General features: G+C 40.5%; 1 protein-coding gene across 8 annotated transcripts in view; it reads right to left on the bottom strand.

Moving 5' to 3' along the window:
• Positions 1-1,055: 1,055 nt before the first annotated feature.
• Positions 1,056-26,772, bottom strand: part of SMARCD3 (SWI/SNF related, matrix associated, actin dependent regulator of chromatin, subfamily d, member 3) — a 106,862-nt gene continuing 81,145 nt past the window's right edge. For all 8 annotated transcript variants that reach the window (XM_026843989.1, XM_026843988.1, XM_026843987.1 and 5 more), the window contains 9 exons: positions 25,888-26,010; positions 24,239-24,334; positions 23,655-23,756; positions 21,524-21,685; positions 17,498-17,595; positions 11,127-11,262; positions 8,869-8,991; positions 5,322-5,423; positions 1,056-5,223 (listed from right to left, as the gene is read on the bottom strand). In XM_026843989.1, coding sequence (XP_026699790.1) covers positions 5,170-5,223; positions 5,322-5,423; positions 8,869-8,991; positions 11,127-11,262; positions 17,498-17,595; positions 21,524-21,685; positions 23,655-23,756; positions 24,239-24,334; positions 25,888-26,010 — 996 coding nt within the window. In that variant the 3' untranslated portion in view covers positions 1,056-5,169. The remainder of the gene's footprint in view (positions 5,224-5,321; positions 5,424-8,868; positions 8,992-11,126; positions 11,263-17,497; positions 17,596-21,523; positions 21,686-23,654; positions 23,757-24,238; positions 24,335-25,887; positions 26,011-26,772) is intronic.

A 26,772-nucleotide genomic window follows, 5' to 3' on the forward strand; every position in this document is an offset into this window, starting at 1 on the left:
TCCCTCTTTCTATTCTTCACCCACCCCACTTATGTCATTCTCTCTTGACAGTCTGTTGGGCTAAAAAACCTTAACCCAGGAACAAAACCCTCTTCACTGAGCTGGTGCACTGCAGCTTGCTCATTCTGAAAAAGTTTTCTAATATTATTGGCTGTATAAACTCTGTTGGAAGGCTGCTAGCTATTTGCACAGCTTTCTCCAGGCTCCTCTGTAGTGAGAGACCAATTTATGCCAGTTTAGCACTGGTGACTACAGTAAAGGAAGCCTTAGGCCCACATGAATTGTACTTTAACCTTTGTTCTTATCTATGAAAAGGTAACCAGTAGATAAGGAAGTATAAGTAAAACTTTAACTACAGGATATTCTGTAACAAAAGATATGGAAATATCTCAAGACACGGACAAAAAGGGTGCCTGGAGGCTGTGGGAGCAAATCAGAAGAGAAGGCCCCAGGCTCCATGAACAGGATTCATAAGCATAAATGCCATCAGGAAATCAAGCAACCTATAGAGACTATAAAATCCAATAACTATCAACAGGCAAGGTCGCTTTTCAGAGGCACCCAGTTTGAGTTGTAACTACTATGACATATTAAACATAGTAGAAGAAGGAAGTCTGATTCTTTTATTAAAGTGGAACCTAGGAACGAGCCCTGCTGAGGTAACATCCATGTAATTCCTACCACAAGCTAGATGGCGATAGTGTAATTCCTGCAACACCTCTCAGCATCCAAGCTCCAGCCCCAGCTGCAACTTTTTTTGTTGATTGTAACTAGTTAACAGTGATAATGATAAATTTACTCCAAATGACCAAGCAACTGACCTGGAGAGGAGCCAGACTTCTCCAGTGGGAAGGATTTCTCACTTAGCATGGAAATGGCTGAAGATGGAATCCAGCGAAGAAGCGTGTGCCCCAGTGCGTGTGTGTGTGTGTGTGTGCATGCGCATGCATGTCCATGCACAACTGAACAGAAATCCAAAAGCTTGAGAACATTATCAGCAGAAAGAAACAAACTGTACCTGTCTTTGTTAAGATACATAAGGTTAGTGCAAGAGATACAAAGAAACAAAGTATTTATTGTTAAAAGCTTTTCTACGAATCACTCGGCATCATACAATGAAGATACGGTGGCTACAGAGTAGAGGAGGGAGCACCTCTCTCTGTCTCTCTGTCTCTCTGTCTCTCTCTTTCTCCACCCCCCCACCCCCACCCCCCCTTATACACATATTTGCTCACTCTCACAAACCCACAGTTATATTTTTTTAATGGAGTTCCTTACTTCAATGAGATTGAAAAAGGTGTTTATCATACAGGATCTGGCAGAACAGATACATCCTATTAAACAACAGAGCAGTTACAGAAAGGAGACCTCTTTCTTCAGGAAAAAAGAGCTTTCTTTCCCCCCTCATCTCTTTGCACTGCCACAGAAGGGTTCTCAACACAAAAACAGGCCAAAAAACCCCAATACCTGACTAGTATTTTGGCAAAATTAGGAGCCCTAGGATATGTACCAATATTGATATATGCACTTTCACTCAGCTTCCACAGGATGAATTCTAAACAATGTGGTGTAAAAAATCTGCCAGCTGAAACAATGTCTGCACTACAACTACCAACCCCACTAAGTTGAGCAACTGAATCCCTGTTGATGACAGTGGAAGATGTTTTGGCAATGTGTCTCAAAGTTCTTTGCAGAACATTTGGTTCTGTCCTGCACGCCCATTTCCCAGGCTCCATGCACATTGAGCCTGGCTCTCTCCCACATGCTCTCTACATGTATACACACACACACACACACACACACGCACACACAAACCACACCACCTCACACGGACTGTGCTATTTCCAACAGCGCACTGCACATTATCCTGTGCTACATCTTACTGGCACTTCAGTGACAATCTGTTCCATCTTTTTATTTCTTTTTCCACTGGCTGTATTATCTCTATTCTATTATCTAACATTTGTTTTCCCTTTAATTTCTAAGGAACACTTGGTCTGAATCCTGACTTGTGGCCAACAGCACAAAAGATTAAAAAGAGTTTTAAACCTGCCATGTCAACACTTCAGCTCCAAGATTATTTCCCATCCATTGGCACTCCAGAATTCTGTTTTAGCCCTTTCCTAGTTGGATACTATATTTTCTAACCATCTATATTATCATCTATACATTAACTACTTCCATGCACAGAGTATTTTTTTTTCAGTATGCACAGATGTGTTTTGTCCTGTGGCAGCAACTGAAGACCCCAAAACATCTTGTCATCTTTTATACACACAAAAAGACAACCATCCAGAACTTAAAATGAATTTATCATTCACAATCTGCCACAATTACATGCCTGTTCAGTACCACTGCCTTTCATTTTTGTATGCTCAAGCAGCATTTGATCCAGTTCCTCCCAGTATTGCTCCTTATTTCTCTTCAAACACAATTTCTCTTTTTTGCAAACAAGCAGGCTCCCAGTGGTACTCCTGGACAAAAATTCTGTGTCTCTTCAGTAAAAGGCCTGAACTGCTTCTGAACATAGGAAAAAGGCATAAAAATCTCAAACCCCAGTTTAACCGAAGGAAAGACACCTGACAGCTCTTCCTAGGACTCACTGGTGGTGACTATTTTTATGTACAGTAGGAATGTGGACTGTGGGATCTAAGAATTTAGATTTTAGCTTGCCATCTACGGTGGCTGACTCATGCACACGTACAGACACACTTCAGTATACCGTTGGTGCTTAACATAGCTTCACCTTCCAGGGATGCTGTTGTGTGAACACTGGGCAGCAATATCACATTAGTTTCGCTAATTTGCACTGAAAGAGACTGGGAAACAGATCCATCCAATTAATTCTACAGAGACATTCTAAAAGCAGGCTGGACTCCATTATGTTGCCAGCTGTGGCACATGACTGAAATTTCTCTGTACAAATATCTGCCACTTTAATGAGGAAGTTCTCAAAAATCAGAATTCCCTGGCAGACATCCTGCAGGCATCCATCCTACTCCCATGCCCTTCTCATATCCTTGTGTATCTTTCTCTGCATTTCTTATTCCTGGAGACTGAATGCATCCCCTGAATGTAGCTGCTCTGTTTACCACACACAGAAAAGAGTTTTATACACTGGACAGCATGCACACAACTGACACAGCAGCGTAATAAATATGGAAGCACAGTAGCAGATGACCCCCACTGTTTTCCCTCATAATGCTTGCTTGTAGTCCAATTAGTGGAGTCCTAAAGTAAATACAATTTCAAGTTATTCACTGTCTGGCAGCCTCACAGCCCCTCACTATACTCAGTTTAAGACTGCAGGACGTCATGTTTTACTGTAAAAAGTTTTTAACAACAAAAAAAAAAAAAGTTCCAAACGAAGCCATTCCCTGTAAAAGGCCTCAGGCAAAGAGGTACAGCTATGCTTTTTCTCACACCAGTGGTTTTGCATGATGGTACTGCCATCGTATGACTGAAATCAAATATTAATTTTCCAAGACACCTCTGAACACAATGGACAGAGTAAAAGCTATGGCACTATTAATGTGAAAGCAGAGGTATTAAATAAAAGGGTGGAAGAGAAGACTATCTCTTCTGTGACTGGACAGAAGAAACTTTTAAGTTCAACTAAGAAAGAAATTGGCAAAGATAGCAGAGGAGAAAAGGACAATACTACAGCAAAATGCATTATTCACAAGAGCTGCCTCCTGTACCACATGTGAATTTGATTCTCTTTCCAAGATAGTGAAAGAAAGGAGATGAAAAGGAGTATCCTAGAGGAGGATTTTGAGTGCCATATAATCTGGACAGAAAGTTATACTTTGGCAGCTGCTTTTTGGACTAGAAGTCATATTGGGCCATTAATTACAAACTAATCTATACACTACCAAAAACGAGGGGGGGAAGGATTTAATGAAGATGTCCCTGCTTCCAAGTAAATATGATATAAATTCCCATAGTCTGAATTTGTCATACATTTACAAAGAAGACGGTTTCCTAGGGATATGTTCTCTGTGCTATTTAAGGCTGATTGATAGTGCTTTATAACTCAGCAGCATCCTATATAACCAGTATGTATCATGTATGGGGGAACTAAATAATTCCTAGTAAGAGGCAATTCACCTATGATCAAAATGTGAGACCAGTCCAAGGACTCTATTAACATCTTGAAGTAAACTGCCACATCGCATGAAGTTAAGCTTCTTGGATTCAGCACCAACTTAACAATTAGGAAAGTTCTTTTCAGGGCTGATTCCTATTGATACATAGAGAAACATTTAAGAAATCTCATATTTTACATATATGCTTATTGTTAATATCTGCTGTGTTCAAAGCAGGTATCAGCAAAGCACCATTTTCATTTTCCCCGAACTCCTCATTTCTTGCTTCAACCTCACCTTTGCTAACACCACTGATATTAAGGATGCCTAAGAAGCTCTTATCCCAGGAATAATTGTCTTCCTCTCAGTACAGCACATTAATCACACCCATCTAGTGATACATAATTCAGTCTACCTTTCACTGCAGGGGCAAGGGAAAGAGGGAGTATTAGAGTTTAAAAAGAGGTGTCCTGACTATACTTCTTTCTTCCAGAGGGGCTCTTCATTCCAGGAATGAAAATCCTCCTAGTTTGTTCTTTCACATGGTAAGATGGCTTCTTGCACTGCTCCAGCTGGAATAAAAACTCTATTCAGGAATATAAAGCATTCCACAGCTATAAGAAAGACTATCTTGTCTAATTCCACAGAAGTTACTATTTGAGACTCTTAGGTAACATAGGATGAGAACTGCATTTATTTCTCTAAATCTGTAGTCTCTTATAACACCTATCTCAACCTCCCCCATGGATGCCACCCATGATTCTATGCATAGCCCATTAGGATTTGCTGTGTAGTGTCGGAACTTTCCACTAAAACTTAATGATGCGCGTTGATGAATGAACCTTTAATCTTCTTTAACACTGACACTTGTATGGAGCTGTCTCTGGCCTGGAATGGTTTGAGACACCCCCCATGGGCAAGATTTTCAAGGGTCACTCTAAAGCTGGTGTTCTGACTGGTGTGTTGATGGTACATTCTCATCCAGTCAGGAAGCAGGTCCATGTGTAACAGTGAGCTAAGTAACACTGAAAAGTCCACTGGTTTGGTGATCATGATGCCAATGGGACCTTGTGAGCAGTACTTATGTGTTGCGCACTCCCAGAGATTGTTCCAGTTCCTGCCGGCGCTGCTGGATCTGAAAGAAAAAGAAAAACTGTACAGTTCAGCAGATTCAATTGTTCAGTGGCAGAAAGATTCATTTATAAGCCAGCAGTGTGGATAATTCCTTCATACCTTGCAGTAGAAATATCTGCTCACAGCCTCTTGAGACCATGGCTCGTGATAAAATTCAGCTCTGCGTTCTTCCTCTGGGTTTCCAACTACATCAGTCATCACCTGTGACAAAAATAAAAACATTTTTTCGCTATAGTTCTTATACCACATAGAGAAGCATTCAGATTTACCTAGAGTCAAAATTTTTCTACATTACTACATTAAAAATGTTCAGGACTGCTCTCTAAACCCAAGGTAAATGGACAATGAGTGGCATGTGCGCTGACTACCAAAACAAGATGGTCACATACAAACGGTCAACTGGGAACAGCTCCTAACCTCTGCTCCTCAACTGTATCAAGGAATAATGCTAGTCACTAGTAGTTGCCCAGGATAAGTACCACGATCTCCAGTGATTTAACAGCATGGACAGTTTAGTTCCAGTGCCCAGGAAGAGTTCCCTGGCACTGTATATTTTATTAGCCTATGTATCCAAAGAACTTCAGCAGTTACCCATACACAGGGTAACAGCTTGAAATGGTTACGGTATTCACATTAGATTGAAGCACAACTCTATACCAGTGTTGCCCTTATCTCAAAGCATATCTGACCTTGATTTCAAGGGAAGTTCTGATGGGGAAACCATTAAGGAAGAATAATCCTTTTGAAATGTGAGGAACAGAAAACCCTAGTAATTCTAAAGTTCTGCGCTGACTTTGCAGCCTCGACACAACTGACAAGAAAGCAAGGTTTGAAAAACCAGTAAGTTGTTTAAGGAATTAGTGGATGGGACCACCTGGAAAACTGCCCTTAGGGACAAAGGAGCTGAACAGAGCGCTCTTTAAGGACGTTTTTCTTAGTGTGAAAGAGCTCTAAATTCCCATGTGTAAGAAACTGGACAAGGAAGGCAGGAGGCTGGCATCGATCAGTAAGGACATCCTGGTCAAACTAAAGTATAACAAGGAAATGCACAGGCAGTGGAACTAGGGACAGGTATCTTGGGAAAAATATAGGGATGCTGTCCAGATGTGTAGGGATGGGCTCAGGAAAGCTAAGGCACAGCTGGAGCTGCATTTGGCAAGGGATGCAAAGAATAAGAAGAACAACTTTTACAGGTATGTTGGCCAGAAAAGGAAGATTAAAGAAAACGTACCCCTTCTCAGTAAATAAGACAGGAGAGCTGGTGACAACCAATATGGAGAAGACTAAGTTAATCAACAAAGTTTTCTACCTCAGTTTTCAATGGTAATCTCTCTTCCCACATCTCTCAAACCCCTAAACCTCAAGGGGGCAAGAGGTCACTCCCATTGCAGGAGAAGATCAGGTTTGAGACCATCTGAGGAACATGAACATACACAAGTCCATGAGACCTGACAAAATGCATGCCATGGTCCTGAGGGAACTGGCTGATGTAGTCATTAAGCCACTCTCCAACATATTTGAAAAGTCAAGGCAGCCAGGTAAAGTCCCCAGTGACTGGAAAAAGGGAAAAATCACACCCATTTTAAAAAACGTTAGAAAGGAGGACCCTGGGATCAGTCAGCCTCACCTCTGTGCGTAGTAACATTATGAAACAGATCCTCCTGGAAAACGTATCAGAACGTATGGAATGCAGGGAGGTGATTAGAGACAGCCAACATGGCTTCACCAAAGGCAAATTACAGAATCACAGAACGATCTAGGTTGGAAAAGACCTTGAAGTTCATCCAGTCCAACCATTAACCTCACACTGACCGTTCTCAACTCCACCAGTTCCTTCAGTGCTATGTCGACCCTACTCTTAAACCCCTCCAGGGATGGGGACTCCACCCCTGCCCTGGGCAGCCCATTCCAATGCCCAACAACCCCTTCTGCAAAGAAATGCTTCCTAATGGCCAGTCTAACCCTGCCCTGGTGCAATTTATTGTGCATGACTAATCCAGAGTACTTCAATGATGGAGCAACCGCAGTGGTGGGTAACAGAAGAGCAACTGATGTCATCATCTGGCTCAGGGCAATCCTCACTCTCAGTTTGGGGCTACCAGTGGACAAAAAATCAGATGAGTCAGCAGTGTGTTCTTGTGCACTTGCACCCAAAGATCCAGTCATATCCTGGGCTGCATCCAAACCAGCATGGCCAGCAGGGCGAGGGAGGGGATTGTGCCCCTCTACTCTGCTCTTGTGAGGCCCCACCTGGAGTACTGTGTCCAGCTCTGGTCTACAGTATATAGACAGACATGGCCCTTTTGGAGCAGGTCCAGAGGAGGCCACGAAAATGCTCAGAGGGCTGGAACACCTCTCCTATAAGAGATTTGGGATTTTTCAGCTTGGAGAAGAGAAGGCTCCGGGGAGACCTTATTGCAGCCTTTCAATACTTAAAGGGGGGTGCAGAAAGATGGGGAGAGACTTTTTACCAAGGCTGGTAGTGACAGGACAAGGGGCAGTGCTTCTAGACTAAAAGATGGTAGATTAGATATTAGGAAGACTTTTTTATGAGGGTGGTGAGACACTTGCCCAGAGCAGTTGTGGCTGCCCCCTCCCTGGCAGTGTTCAAGGCCAGGTTGGACGGGGCTTTGGGCAACCTGGGCTAGTGGAAGGTGTCCCTGCCCATGGCAGGGGGGTTGGAACTCGGTGATCCCTAGTCCCTTCCAACCCAAACCATTCTATCATTCTCTAAAAAAATAAAATTGTGATGACTAAGTCTCTGGCATCATAAAATCAAGGGTAAATATAAAACTATTAGCATCTTTTGCAGAGTAATATTGTGCAATCACAATTCTGGTGCCGGCAGGGCAGAACATTATGTGACTGGTTGTCAGTCAGGGAGAACACTGAACAACTGTTCTATATATGCAGTTAAAGAAGCTCCACAACACTTTCATTTGTAAGATCATCAAGCTAAAGGCTGCCTTATTTAAACATTCTTTCAGATGCTTGTCCCCTTTTGAATACAATATAAATAATAATAATAATAATCATAATCTTAACAGTAGATTGTTTGAAGACTATTGACTAACAAGCTAGACATTTATATTTGAAAGACACAATTATTAAAATAATGTAATTATTAGTACAACTGGTTTTGAGGCATCTGAGTTAAAGATACAAAGTGTGAAACTTTATGAGGAACTGCTGGCAAAAAACTGAACTTCTTTACATTCCATTTCTTGGGTATCTCAAAGCTAAACTCAAAGGCAGCTGATATTTCTTGGGCCTATTCTTAAATAAGATTAAATAATGAACTAACAGAACACCCTAGTTGTTTTATTGTAGTACAGGATACTCCTGATGAATTGTATATAGCTTTAATTTTATGGAGTACACTAACACAGCCCTGCACTTTGATCTTACTACCTGACCACAAATTCACCTACCACCCCCATTAAGCACCACTGTTCCGCTGGAAGTGGAATACAGCCTCAACTGTCTTTCCCACATACTGTCTGCTCTGGGATTGAAGTATTCCACTCATTGTCTATCTTCCACCAATTTTCCATCCTGGATGTTTTAGCTGTACACTCTATATATGTTTAGATAAAATTCTTACATTCTGGTTCCACTATTCATTCTTCTTCAAACCTTAGCTCACCTTAAGATCCCTACTTTGGGAACGGAGAAGGTCTTGAATGTATCCTTTGGGATCTTTGGAGAAACTCAGCATGAAATCACGTTGTATTTTTAACTGATTTATGGATTCGATTGTCTCATGAATCTGACAGAAAAAACCAAAGCAGATGTTACTTAAGTCCTCCCATGCTCCAGTGCCCTGAGGTCAGCCCCATTAGATCTTTGTACTTCTTGTAATGTAAAAAGGTGACAATTCTACACCGTAGACCTGCGGAGGTTTCCATGGCTTTTTCCTTTCGAACAGGGAGTTAACTGCAAACCTGCAATTACATTTTGGTTTCACTTGTACTTCTGCAATACAAGTATGTACAGGATTCTTCTTCACTTCCTGCGCTGAACTGCTGGACAGCATGCTATATACAATATTGAAGGGCTAAGTCATGTCACTGCACAATGTAGTAATTTCCTGTGTATAATGAGTCCTTCTGCCAAGTTTGAGACTTTTCGGGAAAGGTGCTTTATAAATATGTCTTTAAACAGCTGCAAGAAAGCAGCTATTCCCCTGGTTACTCATCATTGTATCCTCAATACCCTGCTGTGATCCTTAAAATTTCTAGTGATTGCCTGATCAAGTCCATGTTAAATGAATTCACATCACAGCCATGACTTCTAGACTTTTTCTTACAAGAAAGCCTACTAAAGTCACAATGGCTCAGTGTGAACAATGAGAAATCAGGAGTATGGAAGGTTTATAGAAAGTGAGCCATATCTTCAGAAATATTATGAAAGACATGAGCATTAACCAGTAGGGAATAATGAAGACTCCAAAGAGAATCAACATCATATAATCATCTTGAACAACAAAATCAAGTATCATTAGTGGGAGGACAGTTAATTAATCATTTGTGCATACACACAGAAAACTTTTGCCACCCTGTTCCTCTAAAATGCCCATTTGAGAGTGTAAACCTATCTTATTTAATTTGATGGATACATCTGTTTTGCCAGAACAGCTAATGTGGCCAGGCACATGGGAGAAAATAATCCTTCCCTGATCTGGCTATGCCATCAAGGCCACTAGTATAGGCACAGCTATGTGGTATGTTAACTGAAGGAAGCTGCTGTCAACTTAAAACCATTCAGTATTTGGGAAAATGATATAGCCATGCTGGAGAGAAATCTGCTGACATGCACCGAGTTTCCACTAGAGGACTCTGTGGCAGCACAGCAACACACGGTACAGCTGATAACAATGCAGCAGTAGATGCCTGTTCACCTAGAAGTGGCTTCAGTAACTTCACCAACCAGAGTTTGTCTTCTGCTGTAGCAAATGCTCAAAAACGAGGTGATACAGACATGGGAAAAGGTGAGCTGGGTTGGAAACAGAATAATCCTGTGCATGCTGCATGCAAGCCTATATAGGCTGGGAAGCAACTGGCTGAGCACCTGCCCTGCTGAAAACTACATTTCTCAAGAGCCATAAACCAAAAGATGCTGCAACAGTGACCAGAATCCATAGGACTGATAGTGTTCAAACCCCTTTAAAATCGCATGAAGACCAGAGTTTAACATACTTGTTTGTATTAGAGGTAAACAAACAGAAACTGGGCCTGACTGTATGTCACATAAATAATCTCTGGTCCACAGTGTCACATCTCTTCTTCCCTTGCTCTGACAAGCCACTTTTATTTAATCCTTACCAAGCCAAATCAGCCTTTTACCCGTGTGCCAAAAGCTGGCTAACTCCCCAGGACATGAATCCCGAATACAGCCTGCAGAGCTCCCCACTGCTGTTAAGACAGATACTATTATTTGAATTCTGAAAACAAGTCGGCCAAACTGCTTCAAGTGATTTTTCTGCCGTATTTCATCCATATTTGTACCTACTGCAGAGAGCTGTTCTGCAGCTGTGCCTGCACAAAACACATCTCGAGTATGAGATTCTCAGCTTTGTCTTACAGCAACTTAGCAAGACACCATGACCCCTCCATAAGAAGTTTATAGTCAAACAGTTCAGACAATTCTTAAATGCCAGGGGACTTATGATACTACCTGTGAAACTCTGCTTCTATCACCTCAACAACTGTGTCAGGCCCTGGATCAAATCCTAAGCAGGAATGCCACTCCCCTCTTTGATTTCCCATTGCATGTGGCTGATTTACCCCTAATTGAGAAGTTCCCGTCTCACAACATTGATGTCTTTGACATGTGACACCAAACCCACAGAAAGGTACACAATGAGTATATATGCTGTGTCATACTTTACTCCTGGGCTAGTACCTTGTTGTCCAATGCTGTAATCTCCTGTTGGTTAGCTGTTGAGAGAAGAAAACTACTCATCTGTCCCTTTAATGGGTCTTCAACTTCTACATCTATGTCGTAACAAGCTGTCTTCTTCTGATCGTTGGGGTCAACACTATGGAGAGTATAACAGAAGAACATGAGAACTGCCATAATCAATCAGAATAAATATCCTTCCAGCCCAGAATACAGACTTTAATAAAGCCTGTTGCAGATGCTATGAGAAGAATTTAAGAACAGGGTATCTTTATATATTTGTATATCCTAGCATAGCCCCTCATCTTTCATCTGCAGAATTCAGCAACTTTTGAGCTGGAGCTTTTGTACAGATGTCAACTTTAACAGTTACTAATGGACATAGTCTTCATTAAACTGTCTAACATATTCCTGAGATCTAGCTCCAAAGCAGTCCCCAATGGTAGATACCATACTAGTATGGTCTCTGCTCCACTGCATCTTTTTTGAGATAGGGTAAGTAAAACTACACTGCTGTTCTGGATGTGAGCATATACAACATGTTATTTGGTTCTTGGTTCCTTCTCTAATAATTCCTAGCATTGTAATTGTTTTGGCAGCTATGCATGATTTCCAGCTACTTCTTCAGAGGTAGCAGTGAGCTTGGAGACCACCATTTTGTCCATAAAGTTGCCTGCTTAATTCTTCAAAGAATATAGCCAGTCATGCCTTCCTGTTACAGAAGCTATATTGACTCTTCCCCAATACATCACATCTGTTAATGCCATTCTCTACCACAGTTGGTACCAATTGGCTTCCAATACCCAGGACTGGTCCCAGTATGTTTTTGGCATCACATTAACTATAACCCCTCTGGTACTGAAGGAGATTTCAGTAATAGTTAACACATGTATAGAATCATAGAATCATTTAATCTGGAAAAGACCCTTAAGATCGAGTCAACCATTAACCTAACATTGCCACTAAAGTCTGCCACTAAACCACATCTCTAAGTGCCACAGCTACACGTCTTTTAAATACCTCCACAGATGGTGACTCAACCCCTTCCCTGGGCAGCCTGTTCCAGTGCTTGATAATCCTTTCAGTGAAGGAATTTTTCCTAATATCCAATCTAAACTGGCCCAGGTACAACTTGAGGCCATTTCCTCTTGTCCTATCACATGTGACTTGGTAGAAGAGACTGACCCCAACCTCACTACAACCTCCTTTCAGGTAGTTGTAGAGAGCCACGAGGTGGCTCAGCTTCTTTTTCTCCAGCCTAAACAACCCCAGTTCCCTTAGCTGATCCTCACAAGACTTGTCCTCTAGACTTTTCACTGGGTTCATTGCCCTTCTCTGGACATGCTCCAGCACCTCAATGTCTTTCTTGTAGTGAGGGGCCCAAAACCGAACACAGTATTTGAGGTGCAGCTTCACCAGTGCTGAGTACAAAGGTACAGCAGTTGGTAGTTATGCAATTTAATGACAGTTCTGCATTAAAAAACATTTACAACTCCTCATTTAGTGTGTGTTAAATTTATTTCTATTTGATACCTTGGTGTGAAAAAGTTTTTCAGACTCTTTCCACCTGCCCTCCAAACACCATACTGCACAGGTATGGGACCTTCCCTAATCTTTAAAGTTAACATTGATTAAAAGAATTTATTTTCTTATCTGACTTCAAGCAGCTGATTGTTTTCCAAGAACAGTTTTTTTAAGCCTTATTAATTTCTCAGTTTCAACAGTAGGCTTCCTACTTCCAATATATTTCAAACAATCTTACTTTTCCATCTTTAACAAGCTAAATATCAGTATTATTCTTTGGCTTGTCTTATCCTAAATTTGTACTTGATTTGTTGGGGTTTAGATTTCACATTTATTTTACCTTTAGACTAAAGTTTCTTAGCAAGAAAACAGTTTTTCAGACCCATAGATCAGACTTCAGTTATTGTCACTCATAATATAAAAATGCTGACTTCAGAACACTATTTTTGAAATGTCTAGGTTGTGTGCATCTGCTGTAGGTCATAAAAAAATTGGCTCAAGATCTAATTGAGCTTGTTAGATGTAGGGGAACAGAAGAATTTCCATGGATGGATTTGCAGTAGGAGTGTTCCAAACAGGTGGATTGAGGTGATCCTTCCCTACCCTCAGCACTGGTGAGGCCACATGTGGAGTACCATGTTCAGTGCTGGGCTTCCCAGTACAAGAGAAAAACGGAGCTACTGGAGTGAGTTCTACAGAGGTCCATGAAGATGATTAGGGCACTGGAGCACCACACACATGAGAAAAGGCTGAGAGATCTGGGACTGTTCAGCCTAGAGAACAGGCTTGGTGGGGAGGTGGAGGGAACTTATCAGTACCTGAAGGGAGGGTTTAAAGAAGATGGAGCCAAGATCTTTTCAGTGGTACCCAGTGTCAGGACAAGAGGCAATGGGTGCAAGTTGAAACACAGGAGGCTCTGTCTGACCACCAGGAAACACTTTTTTACTTTAAAGGTGACCAAGCACTGGCACAGGTTTCTTGGAGAGGTTGAGTCTCCCACACTGCAGATATTCACAAGGCATCTGGACACATTCCTGGCCCACTGGCTACAGGTGGCTCTGCTTAAGCCAGGGAGGGCTTTTGACCAGATGATCTTCAGAGGTCACTTCCAACCTCTACCATTCTGAGATTCTGTGATGCTGTGACCTTCTGCTAATGAATCAGCAGCAGAAGGAAGACTACAGAAAACCTGGGTCTGGGTCTGGTCCTGCTGCTCATGTCAAAAGTCACAGAGAAGGCCAAGGCACCTGGTGTTCTTTGTTCCTGTTTCACCGGGTAAGTCCTGTCCTCACACCTCCCAGGTCCCCAAGCCAACGTCAGAGCCAGGGCAGCACGGCTGTTCAGAGGGACCTTGACAGGCTGCAGAAACAGGACGGCAGCTCAACGTTGGAGAGTTCATCCAAGGCAAATAGAGAGTCCTGCTCCTGGCACAGAATGATACCCTGCAGTGGCATGGGTGGGCATCCACTGAGTGGAAAGCAGTTTTGCAGGAGAGGAGCTGGGGATCCTCATGGACAACAAGCAGAACATGAGTGTGTGAGGTAAGCCAGCCGTGACAAAGATAAGCTGCAAAACGGGCTGGATTAGCAGAAGTGTTGCCCTCAAGTCAAGGAAAGAGGCTGTTCTTGCTACACCACACTTGTGAAGCTGCGTCTGGACTTGTGGGCACCGGACCACAAAGATGGGACATTCTGGAGAGAGGCCCACAGAGGACCACCAGGATGTCGGGGGGCTGGAGCACAGGCCTGCCAGGAGAAGCTGCAAGAGCACCATTTGTCCATCCTTGAGAAGACAAGGGGAAAGGGAGATGCTGTTGGTGAGTGCAACTGCCGTAGGAGATGGTGAAGAAAAGGTAGAGCCAGCCTTCTCTTGGAGGTGCCCAACGGTAGGATGAGAGGCAACATTAACTCACTGCAACACTGACAATTGACTCAGTTTAAGGAAGTTTTGGGTTTTTTTAAATCATGATGATAGTCAAAAGGAGGAAATCAAGAAATAATCTATTTGCAATAGGAGAATATTGGAGAGCTATGTTTTGTAGTCTACTTGTGTAATGTTAATATTGTGGGAGATGGCTTGCTTCTTTGCAGAAATGGGAAATCCCACAGATGTTTCTCTTCATACCTCTGATTTTAGGTGTGTCAGCTGCCAAAAGAAGTGCAACTCAAGAAAACCTCCAGATCCAGCTTGAGCTCAGATAAGAAGATTTGACTTCTACCAGTTTTAAATCTGGTACATTTGGTATCGCAGAAATCAGAAACTATTTTACACTTTGTATTTTTTAATTGCATTCTGCATTCTCTCTGAGTCTTCCTAATATTTGAAATATTTACCAAGATTAGAGGCTTCCTGTTCATCTCTATTTCATTTCCAGTTCAACCCCATTGCCTTTTTTGTTTTATTTTTCAAAAGGGGGAGGTGGTTCATGTCTAAAGAGGGGTTCTAAAATGCTATTATTTCTAGAACAAGTTTAGTATCCTTCAGATTTTAGTCTCTGTGCACATGCTCTAAAACTAGAATGAATAATTGTGATCTAGTTGACCTTCTTGTAAAAGACAGGCCTGAGGATTTATCTGAATTAAAAGCACATTTATTTAAAATCACTAGGGGTGAAAAACTCCCTGTAGCAGTGTGCTTGTTTTGGCTGAGATAGAGTTAACATTAGTTAACTAATCCAGTATTGATGGTATGTTTTGGATTTGTGCTGGAAACAGTGTTGATAACTCTGGGATGTTTTAGTTCTCACTGAGCAGTGCCTACACAGAGTCAAGGCCTTTTCTGCTTCTCACCCCACCCCACCAGCGAGCAGGCTGGAGGTGCATAAGATGCTGGGAGGGGACACAGCTGGGACAGCTGACCCCAACTGACCCAAGGGATATCCCACACCATATGACGTCATGCTCAGCAATAAACTGGGACTTGCTGGGCATCAGTTGGTTGGTTGTGAGCAATTGTTTTCATTTGCATTACTTGTCTTTCTTGGGTTTTATTTCTCTCCATATTCCTTTTCATTATAGGTTGTTGTTAATATTATTATTACTACTACTACTATTATTTCTATTATTCCTATTATTATTTTATTTCAATTATTAAACTGTCTTTATTTCAACCCACAAATTTTCTCCCTTTTACCTTTCTGATTCTCTTCCCCCACCCTGCTGGGGGTCAGTGAGTGAGCGGCTGTGTGGTGCTTAGTTACTGGCTGGGGTTAGACCACGACAAGCAGTTGCAAAACTGTTTTGGTGGTTGACTACATTCACTTTTAAAAACTGAACACAGAAGGGCAGGACAGAGGGCCTGTAAGAGTCTGTTTAAAGCTCAGCTGGACTAGGCCTCTAAGCACCCTGATATAATTTGAACCTGCTTTGAGTTGGGAGTGGGGAGCTCTAGATGATCACCTGTGATCCCTTCTACTGTACATTATTTTGTGATTTCATGAATCTAAAAATTACTCACTTCCTTTAAATTTAGTGCCAGACTTCCAGATTTATTCTAGCTTAGCTTGAGACTGCAAAGCCGCTATTGCAAAGTATTCCCTATTGTCAGGAAATTAATTCTTCCCCTTTCCACAGCATTATGTCAGAGCAGTGTAATGCTGTCAGGTGCTGTGTGGTGCACACCGTGTATCAGAGAATGGTAACACACAAGGTCCTGCTCTTTAGCTTGGATCTAACAAAAAAACATACTGCCTCCAGAACCTCTCTGCCATCTCTCTGCCCTTGGAAACATAACCATCAGTTTATTGTCATTTTTCTCCAAGACAATGACTATATATCTCCAAGAACTTCAACTTTTTTTGGGTTAATCAAACAGGTCACTGAGCTGTCTTCAATGACAGTATATATACAGCTATCAATCTGCATGGTAGCAAAGCTGCTTTTTGATTACTCTGTTTTATATATTCAAATGAATCGAAAAGCAAATTTTATTTCTATAGCTTATGTAGTAAACTTTGTGCCATATATATTACAAATTTAAAATAAAGAAGCCAATATTAAGCATATTCAGAAATACTTGTTGTCAGTATTTTATAGAAAATCAAATCACTACACTCAAATTAACAATAATGTTTAAACACCAGATTCAGAGTTTTGACCAAGACCACAGAGGAACTTGGGAAAGAGTAGAGTATCTTAAAGCAAGATTGCAATCCCCAAAAGTCTCTTTATCCTCCTCCCCCCTATACACAGTTCTCCTTTAAATATGGCATGTGCTGGAAGTGCCCTAGATAGCTGAAAGTTGTATTTCATCTACTATGCCAGAAATACATCTATTTTGACAAGGATGCCAGAAGCTCAGTATCTTGGTCACAATGACCTTCTCTGAATCTAGACATTCTTTACCATAAATCTCTTGAAATCTCTGACTATTTGGCTTTCTTAGAATAAGACTATTGCCCAAATAGCTGACCCAATCCCAACAAAGCATGCATGGACTGGCCACTGTATCTGAAACTGTAATACTGCTGTACATTTTACATAATAACTCAGTGATTAGAATGATTGTCCATGATGTACAATATCTTATTTCAACTCATTTTTTTCCCTTCTAAATGGATTCAAACTCTAATTCCTTTCTCCTTGGGAAAGAAACCTGACTAACTCTCTCAGTGGTATTTTAGTAGGGATAAAAATAAGTTGTTTTGCATACTCCTAGAGAATTGGTGCCATACTACTGAAAATAATTCAAAATTATATAGACCAGAATGACACAGAGAATGAACAAAGTCCAAGGTACTCACCTGGAAGTTATTAAAAATTGGATTCTGGTCCCTGCTACTGTAGCTGTTTCTATATTTTATACAGTGAGTGTTTTGCACATGACAGTGCTGAGCTGACCGACCAGCTTACCTGATGATATGGTTTATCACTATAGGATCTGGCGGCAGCAACAGGTTAGTGAGCCTCTGAGGAATTTCAGAAAACTTTAGCCGTGGACAGTCAAAGATCTGGAATACAATAAAGCATGTTATCCTTGTCCAAAACCTAACTTGCAGTTAAATTGACAGTTCAAAAGGAAGGTGATTTTGAAAGCTATAATTCTGGCTGCTTGCACAGAATAAATTTCTCGTCACTTCTGTCCCTGCAAATTGCTGCTGTACTTAACAATCTGGGCTAGCTGACAGATGCAGCAGATGATGACAATTTTAGGTGTCCCACTTTTGGTTTAGCTGCTGAAGGGCTCAGGCCACTTTAATGGATCATCAGGATCAACTGTATCAATAATGGGAGAGAAGTGAACATTCCTCTCACTGAGGGTCAGCATATCATAAAGAAAAGTTTTTATTTTTTTTTAACCAGAGGAAATATAAAACAGTCTGCTTTTTTCTTCCAAGGTATGTTTCCTGCAATATTTTATGCTAAAGAAAAATACAAGAAAACATTTGTGGATTTTAAAACCATTTGCATTTTTTTTTCCAAGATTAAGGAAAACAAAAGAAGTCAACATGGTTTTACTTATTTTTAAACAAAACCTAACTCCTTTCCAACCAACATCTTACGGTTACTTTCTCTTTACTATGGTCCAGAAGCTAAGTATGTGTTGAATTCAGAAAAAAACACCAAACTTTTGAAAAGATCAAAATCTTTTTTTTTTTTTTTAATTTTCTGTGAGTAATTGCCTTGCATTTCCATGAATCTAGGACCACTCCTTAAACCTGGAGCTTTCAGAAATATAGTTATTACAGTCTTTTTTTCCCTACTGGGATTTCTGTTACTCTGAATAGGTAAGTAGGCTTTTCTCTAAAGATACTCCATTTAAAGTGACTTAACCCCCCCCCCAACTATCTATATATTAACATTTCCATTAAAATGTGCCATTACATGGAGGTAATTTGTAAAAATATTGAGGCCTATGCAAATGCAAATGCTTCCTAGGCAAACTATTTCCACCTGATAGATGAGAGATACTACTTGTAGTAGTGTATCTATAAACAGAAGAATGCTTTGCAGCTCTACAGACCAAGGATGCAGGCAGAAAAGAATGGACTATCAGGTTGTAGGATGGACATACAAAGTCAGACTGTTCAACTAGGATGCTGTGCTTCCTCAGACAGACTATCACCTAAAATCCATCATTTTCTGGAGTAAGGGAGTTTGATAGCAGAAATACCTAGAAGCCAGCTCTGGGTTTGAAATATCTTTGGACCTTTTTTCTTGCTTTTGCTTGTAACACAGTGGATTTCAAATTCCCCAGCTGACATAAACAGTGTTTCTAAACAGAGAAGGACCCTTCTTCATCAGCTCTAAAATCTGTCTAATTTGCTGGACTTATCTGCATCCAGGATTTCAGCCAGCTAGTTTCTAAAGAGCAAGGAAGTAACCAAATCTACTGAGTCTGCAACTCACTCTTTATTTCAGTTCTGAATTCTGACACTTGACAGAAAAGACTGTGTAATTTCCACTCAAAATCTTTGCATACCAAACTCCATCCAATCTGCTGTCACCACTGGCTCAATGCTCATGTCAAAATCCTAACATGGATGCACAAGAGACAATGGCCTTAGGAAGGGAAAAGGGAGCAAGGACACACAACAGTAATAGAAGGAGTGAGAACCTGGAAACTAGAGCTAGGTGGAATTTTCCTAAACCTTCTCACATTCCTACTTAACTGGAGCTAATGGTCTAAACTTAGAACCACTGGCTCTGAAAGCCTACAAGCCTATAATAATTCTGCTGTGTGAAGTAACTCATTCAGTGATCATTTTTTAGTCTGCACTGCATTGTATCATTAAATATAACCACAAGCACACCAGCACAGGATTTAGAAAAGCTGGCATACCAAATGAGAAGACCAGTATCTACAAGGGAATGCTAGAGACACTGATGTGTTATGTACTGCTCCCCTAAATGATCTGTGCATTTCCAGCTATGACCATGACTTTTTCCAGGAGTTACATGCCTAAAACTACATAGTCTACAGAAATATCATCAGACTGGAAGGCATTCCTAACCCAATTCCTTTACCCTCCATATCTCAATCTTAGAGTATTAGGGTGGAAACCAAAAAACTCATCATAAAATGTTTCATTTGATTTAAGGGGATTCATTTTCCTATATACAAGCAAGATTAGCTCCTTGGGACAATTTTGCCAGAGACTTAAGGAAAAATGGAAACACTCAAATCAATCCCATTTATGATTTAAATCTATGCAAGCACTGCATTCTTATGAAACTATTCCAGATTATCCAGCTCTTCAAGAAAGCAAGGTTCAGTCTTCTAGAAAAGGAATCTGCTACTTCTCAACTCTCTCATCTGACTAATCTAAGTGAGAAGGTTTACCATAAGTAAGGTATGAACTGCTGTACTGAATCAAAGGACCTACACATCTACCACACTGTCCTGCCCTCAACAGTAGCCAAACATGGATACTAAAGGAAAAATGTAAGAGTGGGAGAAATATGTACTAGTCCTTCCCCCCAAAAATCTCCCAGTGTCCACAGCTTTGCAATTATTTGGGATTTATAAGAGCTGAAGATTTTCTTTTCCCGTTGGTTTGTCAATTTTGGAACCTATATACACTTTTAGCATTTGTAATGTTCTATTGCAAGGATTTCCAAAGTTTAACTATGTTCAATTCCTTTTGTTTGTTTTTAATTTGCTACCTGCCAGTTTCAGTTGATAGCCTCTAATTATTTACCAAAATAAACAATAATTACTCCTCATTCACCTTTTCCATTTTGCTCATGATTTTTCAATGTTTTTCACCTCCCCTTTTCCATTTCCTCTTCAGGATGGCACAAACAAAACTGAGTCTAAATTGGCTATAGATAAATAGAGAATGGTAATCAAATCATCTAAGCAACAGAGCGAACAGTTTTATAATTTTGCCAAAAAATCTTACGTGGTGTAACGATGTAATTTTTACTATATATGAAAAAGACTGCATGCTGTAATTCTCAAAAAAATTCAGAAAACAAACAAAAAGTGACTATATAATCCAGATCCCATGAATCTCAGAAATATTTTGTTGTATTTTCAAATGTGGAAAAACCCAGTGCTGCCTTTAAGTTTATCTCAAGCATTGGTCACTTTAAACAGTTGTAGGGTAAATTAATAACAGAAAATAAAAGCTTAAAAAGAAAACTTGGACACAATTTTCATTGCATCATTTACTTTCAGTGCTCACTGAAACATTATTCATTTATTATAACTGCAAGTACTTTCCCTAAGTGGAAATATGTCACAAACTCTACCTCTGGGTACTTTCAGAATAAATCAGGTAAGCCTGGAGCTATGGAAAAACAAAGCCAATTAAAATAGTGACAGCTCAGATAACACTACCTTTACAAAATATTTACAGAGAAGGTGAAGATGCTTTTAAGTGGCCTTCTTGGTTGATTCTAGAGGTCATTGTGAAAGACAAAAAGTCTTAACATACTACTTTCAAAACATCATGCAGATCTTTGAGGGTTTTTTATAATCTGAAGCAGACTTAGGAAAAAATAGCTTTTCTAATTATATCTTCCATGCCTTCTGCCCATCATAAACAGGGAAAGAGAAGGGAAGCAAACAGGTCTACATACGATTTGGCAATCAGAATCAGCAGATATTTCATGTTCCTTAGTACAAAATGATACATTGGGGGAAAAAAACAGAAAATCAATACAGTGAAACAATTAGAGAAAGTCCTCCTTCCTGAAAAAGCCACAACTTATGTGGGAGTGCTGAAGCACCAGATGTGTTTTTTGACAACACTGGCACATGGAGAGTGTGCTTATTATGTTAGTTGTAATGACTCTTGAAAGCCATTCAGTACTGAAGATACTGCACATCATTAAGGGAAAATAAAAATCAGTCATTTTCATCCATCCAAAGTTAGCAGATGAATATTATAGTTTGCCTCTAAAGAGCTACTGTGTCCAAAAAGGAGTTACCTGCTGAAAGTACTTGTCACAGTTAATGTATTCCTTATCATGGGAGTCTTGCAGCTTATTTGTTTTGATGTACTGCCAGAGAGCCTGGATGATGGCTGATCGGGTCTGTGTGTGTATCCCCAGCAAACGGGCTAATCTCGGGTCCAGTTTAAACTGTGGAGGCTGTAACAGAGAGAGGAGATGGTGATGGCAATAGAGAGAAGTGCAGAAGATACACAGCTACGAAGTTTCAGCTTTAATTCTCGAGGGACTCTGTTCCTCAGAAGCACCCCATGCAGTGGCAGAGATTGCAAAAATACAAGGTGCTCAGATGTGTACCACTGTCGGTGCTCTGGAATAACTATGCCTAGGGTTTGGAATGAAGGAGGGACACTTTACATGTGCTGTGCACACAGACTATCTGTATCACATGCTTTAGATAATAACAACTTGCATGCAGACTCAGGAAAGAATTTTCCTTTTCAACACGGACATATAATTTGACTTTAGGGAGTGGAGAAGAAAAAGAATGGTCCTTCCTCTGAACTCTGGAGGTTAACCACAAATAGAGAGAATGAAGTCATGATGATGCTTCTACTGCTGCTAGTAACTGCTCAGTTGCCTCATATCAACAAAGTACCTTGGAACTCTGTTTTTCAGGCACATTCCCACCATTCTGCTGCATACCAGAAAATTCACCCAGCCACAACTAGTCAATGGAATATATTTCCTCTCTTGACCTCTGTGATACAACTCTTCAACTGCCCTTTTCTGCATCTCTGGTAATATACAATCTTTGGACACTCTGGAATTTGGTGCCTCTTCCAAGTGTGTACCCATACTCAAGTTTAATATTTGCCACGTTATTAGGCAAGGATTACTCTGTTGGGTGCCAGGACAGCCAATAACAAATCAAGACTTAAGTATAAGAGAATATCTATTTTAAAGCATAAATCTATAATAATGGTGAGCACAACAAACATCATTATATTGTCTTCGTAATAAAGATTCTCACTGGCTATATCAGCATTTCAGTTAGCTTACACACTTCCTAAAATTAATAATATTTTCTCTCTGTTAACATAAAATGTCTTTATCCTTGATAGATATTATTTGCATGAGGGGAAAGAGAATGGCACAGAATGAGTTCTTTAAGTTATACAATCAAAATGTATCTGAGACTGAACTGCCATTGAAAAGGGAAATCTCATCTCCTCTCAGCAGTGCATTTTTATCAGTTTTCTTAAGACAGCAACATTTCTTTCAGGGATGGTTTCAGTCAGATTACTGAGTTCCACAATGGCAAATCTCCATCATTTGTGCCAAGAGAATGGGGACAGTAGCAGTGCACACCTGTAACTGAAAGTGTTTTTTTTGAGCAGCTTAGCCTTACAAGAGGTTTCAACAGCAACAGTCTGAAACTGCCCAGAAACCTCTTTTACATTCTATCTCAAGGCAGTATAACCTAATTTTTGCCTATTGGTTTACTTGTTTCCCGTGACTGGGATCAGGGAATTGATTTGAAAGTAAGTTTTGTTAGCTTTCAAATGGATCAGTTCCCTGACTTGTTTGTGTTCAGCTCACAAATACTACTAGTACAACAGAACTAATACTGACAAAAGAGAGGAAGCAGGAATGCCTAACAAGGCCTAAGAGTAAGGGCAAGTCTCACCCATGTAGGGCAGTGTTGTTTTATACCAGATTAGGGTGACAATGTAACCAAAACTTAACAAAACAGGAAAGCTGTGTGGTCTGCTCTGAAAAACAGGCTGCCACACCTACACAGCTAGTTCAGCAACCACCAGCAAAAACCACTCCTTTCAGTTTCTGTACAGGACCACACACATTAACTCATGTGCAATGTATCTGTCTGTTCTCTAAGAAGCCTGAGGTGGAAATTCATATTCCTTCTGCAGGTGGGCAATAAAAATAGTAATTATCATAGTGCCAAGAACAATATTTTGCTAGACTATAATAGCAACTTACTTGATGTGTCCCCTTTAAATTTTAAATAATCTGTCAGTTTGGACTATCGACTGTGTTGCATTCTGAGTCCAAGTATATTGTTTTTTGATGTATGTGACAGGATGTATTTGTTAACAGAACAATGTCCCAGTGGCTGTAATTTCCATGCCAAAAGCAGTGCACTGACCTGGTAGTCCAACATGAGGAGTAATGTGCAGCGCACGCTGACATCACCAGGTCTTTTCACCTGGAAGCCATCCGTTTCCTGGGTTGTAGGAGTTCTGTGCCACTGCCAAAGGAAAAAACCAAGTAAAACAGTCAGTCTTTTTTACACTGATGTCCATGGAGGTGCATCTTGTACAATACACTATGCAAGAATAAGACAAGTACAAGCCTTTCGAAGACCTTGCAATTTTAAAAAAAACCCTAACAAACCAAAACCACCCCAAATAATTTCTTGCTCTGCCCTGACAGTTCAGCTTTAATGCACAATCTGTCCTGCTGTTAGAATGCTTTACTTGTTAGGAAAAACATGCACAATTTTTTCATCATTTCATATATTCTGTTCTAAGATGTGCGCTACAACACTATGTTTTTAGACTATAAAGATTCTGTTTAATAAATGCTCTTAAAATGAATGGAATTTTGAAAACTTGGAAAATAACCTTAAATGAATGCAAGGTAACTTTAACACACAGTAGATAATGGGCACATAGCTGTTTATCTGTGTTAGTATTAGGTTTGTATGCAAAGGGTGCACGACCTTCTTACCTCCACAAGATGGTTGTCAGGTCCATAAAGATCTTTGTCCAGTTCAATAACCAAGCTCTTAAAAAAAGATGAAAACTTCCGTTTCTGTTTGCTGAGCTATACAATCAGAAAAAACAAATGTTTAAGGCTGAGTATGTTGACTTATGTTCTGTTTCCTTTTCAGGCTTTTTCTTTCTCTTGAACATTAATTCCTATATAGGCCACAACTGTGATCAATCTAATTGAGTTTTCCCTCTGACAAATGCAGGGCAAGACACAAAAATCTCAACAGTGGTGGAACACTGCACACTGAAGGGAAGATTTCCCTGACTCTCAGTATTATTGGAAAGGCCTGGCTCATAATGTGAATGTGTCACCTGCTGGAGTGGGTCCAGAGGAGGCCATGAAAATGATCAGAGAGCTGTAGCACCTCCCCTGTGAGGACAGGCTGAGAGAGTTGGGGTTGCTCAGTCTGGAGAAGAGAAGGCTCTGGGGAGACCTTACAGTGGCCTTCCAGTGCTTAAAGGGGCTACAGGAAAGGCGGGGAGAGACGTTTTACTAAGGCCCGTAGTGACAGGACAAGGGGCAATGCTTTTAAACTGAAAGATGGTAGATTTAGATTAGATATAAGGAAGACTTGCATTTCCATTTAATTATTGGTATTTGCTGTTTACTACACTGCTCATACTGTCAAAAACTGGGAGGTCTATATTCAGATAATCTGACTTTCCGATTCTATTCTATTCTTTCAGATTCTATTCTATTTACATAGAAAGAGTCCACAGGATTTCAATGAATTTCTTATTTAACGCAGACAATCTTGTAGAAATACATCATTTATGTATTTAATGATTTAAATCAACTTTTGATTTTAAAATTGCCAGTAATTGAGAAGCTATTATTTTCACTAAAGAATCTTTTTCTTTGTTAAAATATATGCTCTAATTTCTAAATTGAATTGGTCTAACTTCAATTTCTAGACGTTGCACTTTGTCACCCCTTCATCCTCCAGCAAGATTATGATTCTGATTCACATAGTTATCTCCAGACAGACAGACATGCCTTGAAAGCCTTGCCCACTCCATACATGCATGTTCTCCATCTGTTTACCCTATCAAACACTTAGCTTGTCAAGCCTGTTCAAATAGGTGACACCTTTATTAGGAAAGTCCAGTCTTCCCTGAGGAAAGCTAAATCCATCACTGAGGTTTCTGAGGACTTCAGAATGATAAAAGTTTTCTTCCATTCTTGCTCTGACCATTCATCTATCCTCTTGTCCTCCCTAGGAAAATGAACTACTTGCTTCTCTTTGTTATCTTACTCTTCACAGGATCAGTGCCTGCTGTAGGCCTGATTTATCACACCTCTCATGACCTGAACCCTGCCATAACTTTTAAGGGGATTGTCTCAGGCCTGTTCTCTCCACCTCCTCCTACATGTCCTGTCCTCAGGTCTGCTCCATTTCCTGCTGCCCTCCCTGCACCTCCCCAACATTACCATTATGGCCTTATCCCTCACTCTGGCTGGACATGGCACCTTCTCAGCATCAACAAGCCCATGCTGACATTCAGAGATGTCTTGTCTGAGTTGGTGTCTCCAGTAAAGTCCACCACCCCACAGGACAATCCCTAGGTCTTTGCCAGCCCCAGTGAAGCACAGGTAAATCATACGTCATCCAGGAGCTTCCCCTCCACTCGCAGCTCCCATGAAGCAATGCTGCCATCAGAGTCATCAGCATCAGATTTTGCAGGATTAAATGTGTTGGAGATGTAAAGTCTCAGTTTCCGCTTTTGCTGTTATAGAAATAGAGAAAAGAAAAGTACACATCCAGTTTAAGCCCAAGATCTGAGGAAGCCACAGAAAAGGTGATAGTTACACATTTAGTAGAGAATCTGCATGTTTAGTACAGTTGCACCAGGTCATACTAGAATTTAAGATTTCGTTATGTATAAGAAAATACACTGAAGAGCTGAGTCTGAAACTTCCTTTCAGAAACTACTGGCTATACAAGTAAGTGAAGAAAAACAGGAGGTTTCAGGGCCAGGCCCATGAAGCTATACATCCTGTACTTCTGGATTAGGTATTTGAGAAACATTGTAAGAAAAGCACGATATTATGCCCTCCTGTCTAGATCCTAGCTAGATTGCTAAGACTCAGCTGCAAACCTCTTGCTGCATGGATGTCTTCCATAGTTGTATTAGATCAGACTTATAAATGGCAGTCACAAATACAGGTACTGCTGCAAATTACATGCCGGGTCCATCTGTGATCATCTTCATTCTACCATCATGCAGGGCCTGGTCATAGTCTTCCTACGGACACACACCCATTATCACTTTTCTTTCAAGTCATGCACAAGCCAGATGCAGCTTACATTTTAGAACTGGTCTCATGCTGGGTTCCCTATTCTTTTCCTGCTCTGTCAGACTCAGAGTCTGTATATCATTTGTTTGTTTCTCCTGCATCTCTTTCTTCAACTTACAGTGTTTTCTTCCACACAATGAATTATTCTTTCTCAAATTTAATCCTTTCCTCGCTGTAACTCCTATAAATCA

The sequence above is a fragment of the Athene cunicularia genome (genome assembly GCF_003259725.1).
Source record: "Athene cunicularia isolate RWA chromosome 2 unlocalized genomic scaffold, athCun1 chr2_part2, whole genome shotgun sequence".
NCBI classification, from domain to species: Eukaryota; Metazoa; Chordata; class Aves; order Strigiformes; family Strigidae; genus Athene; species Athene cunicularia.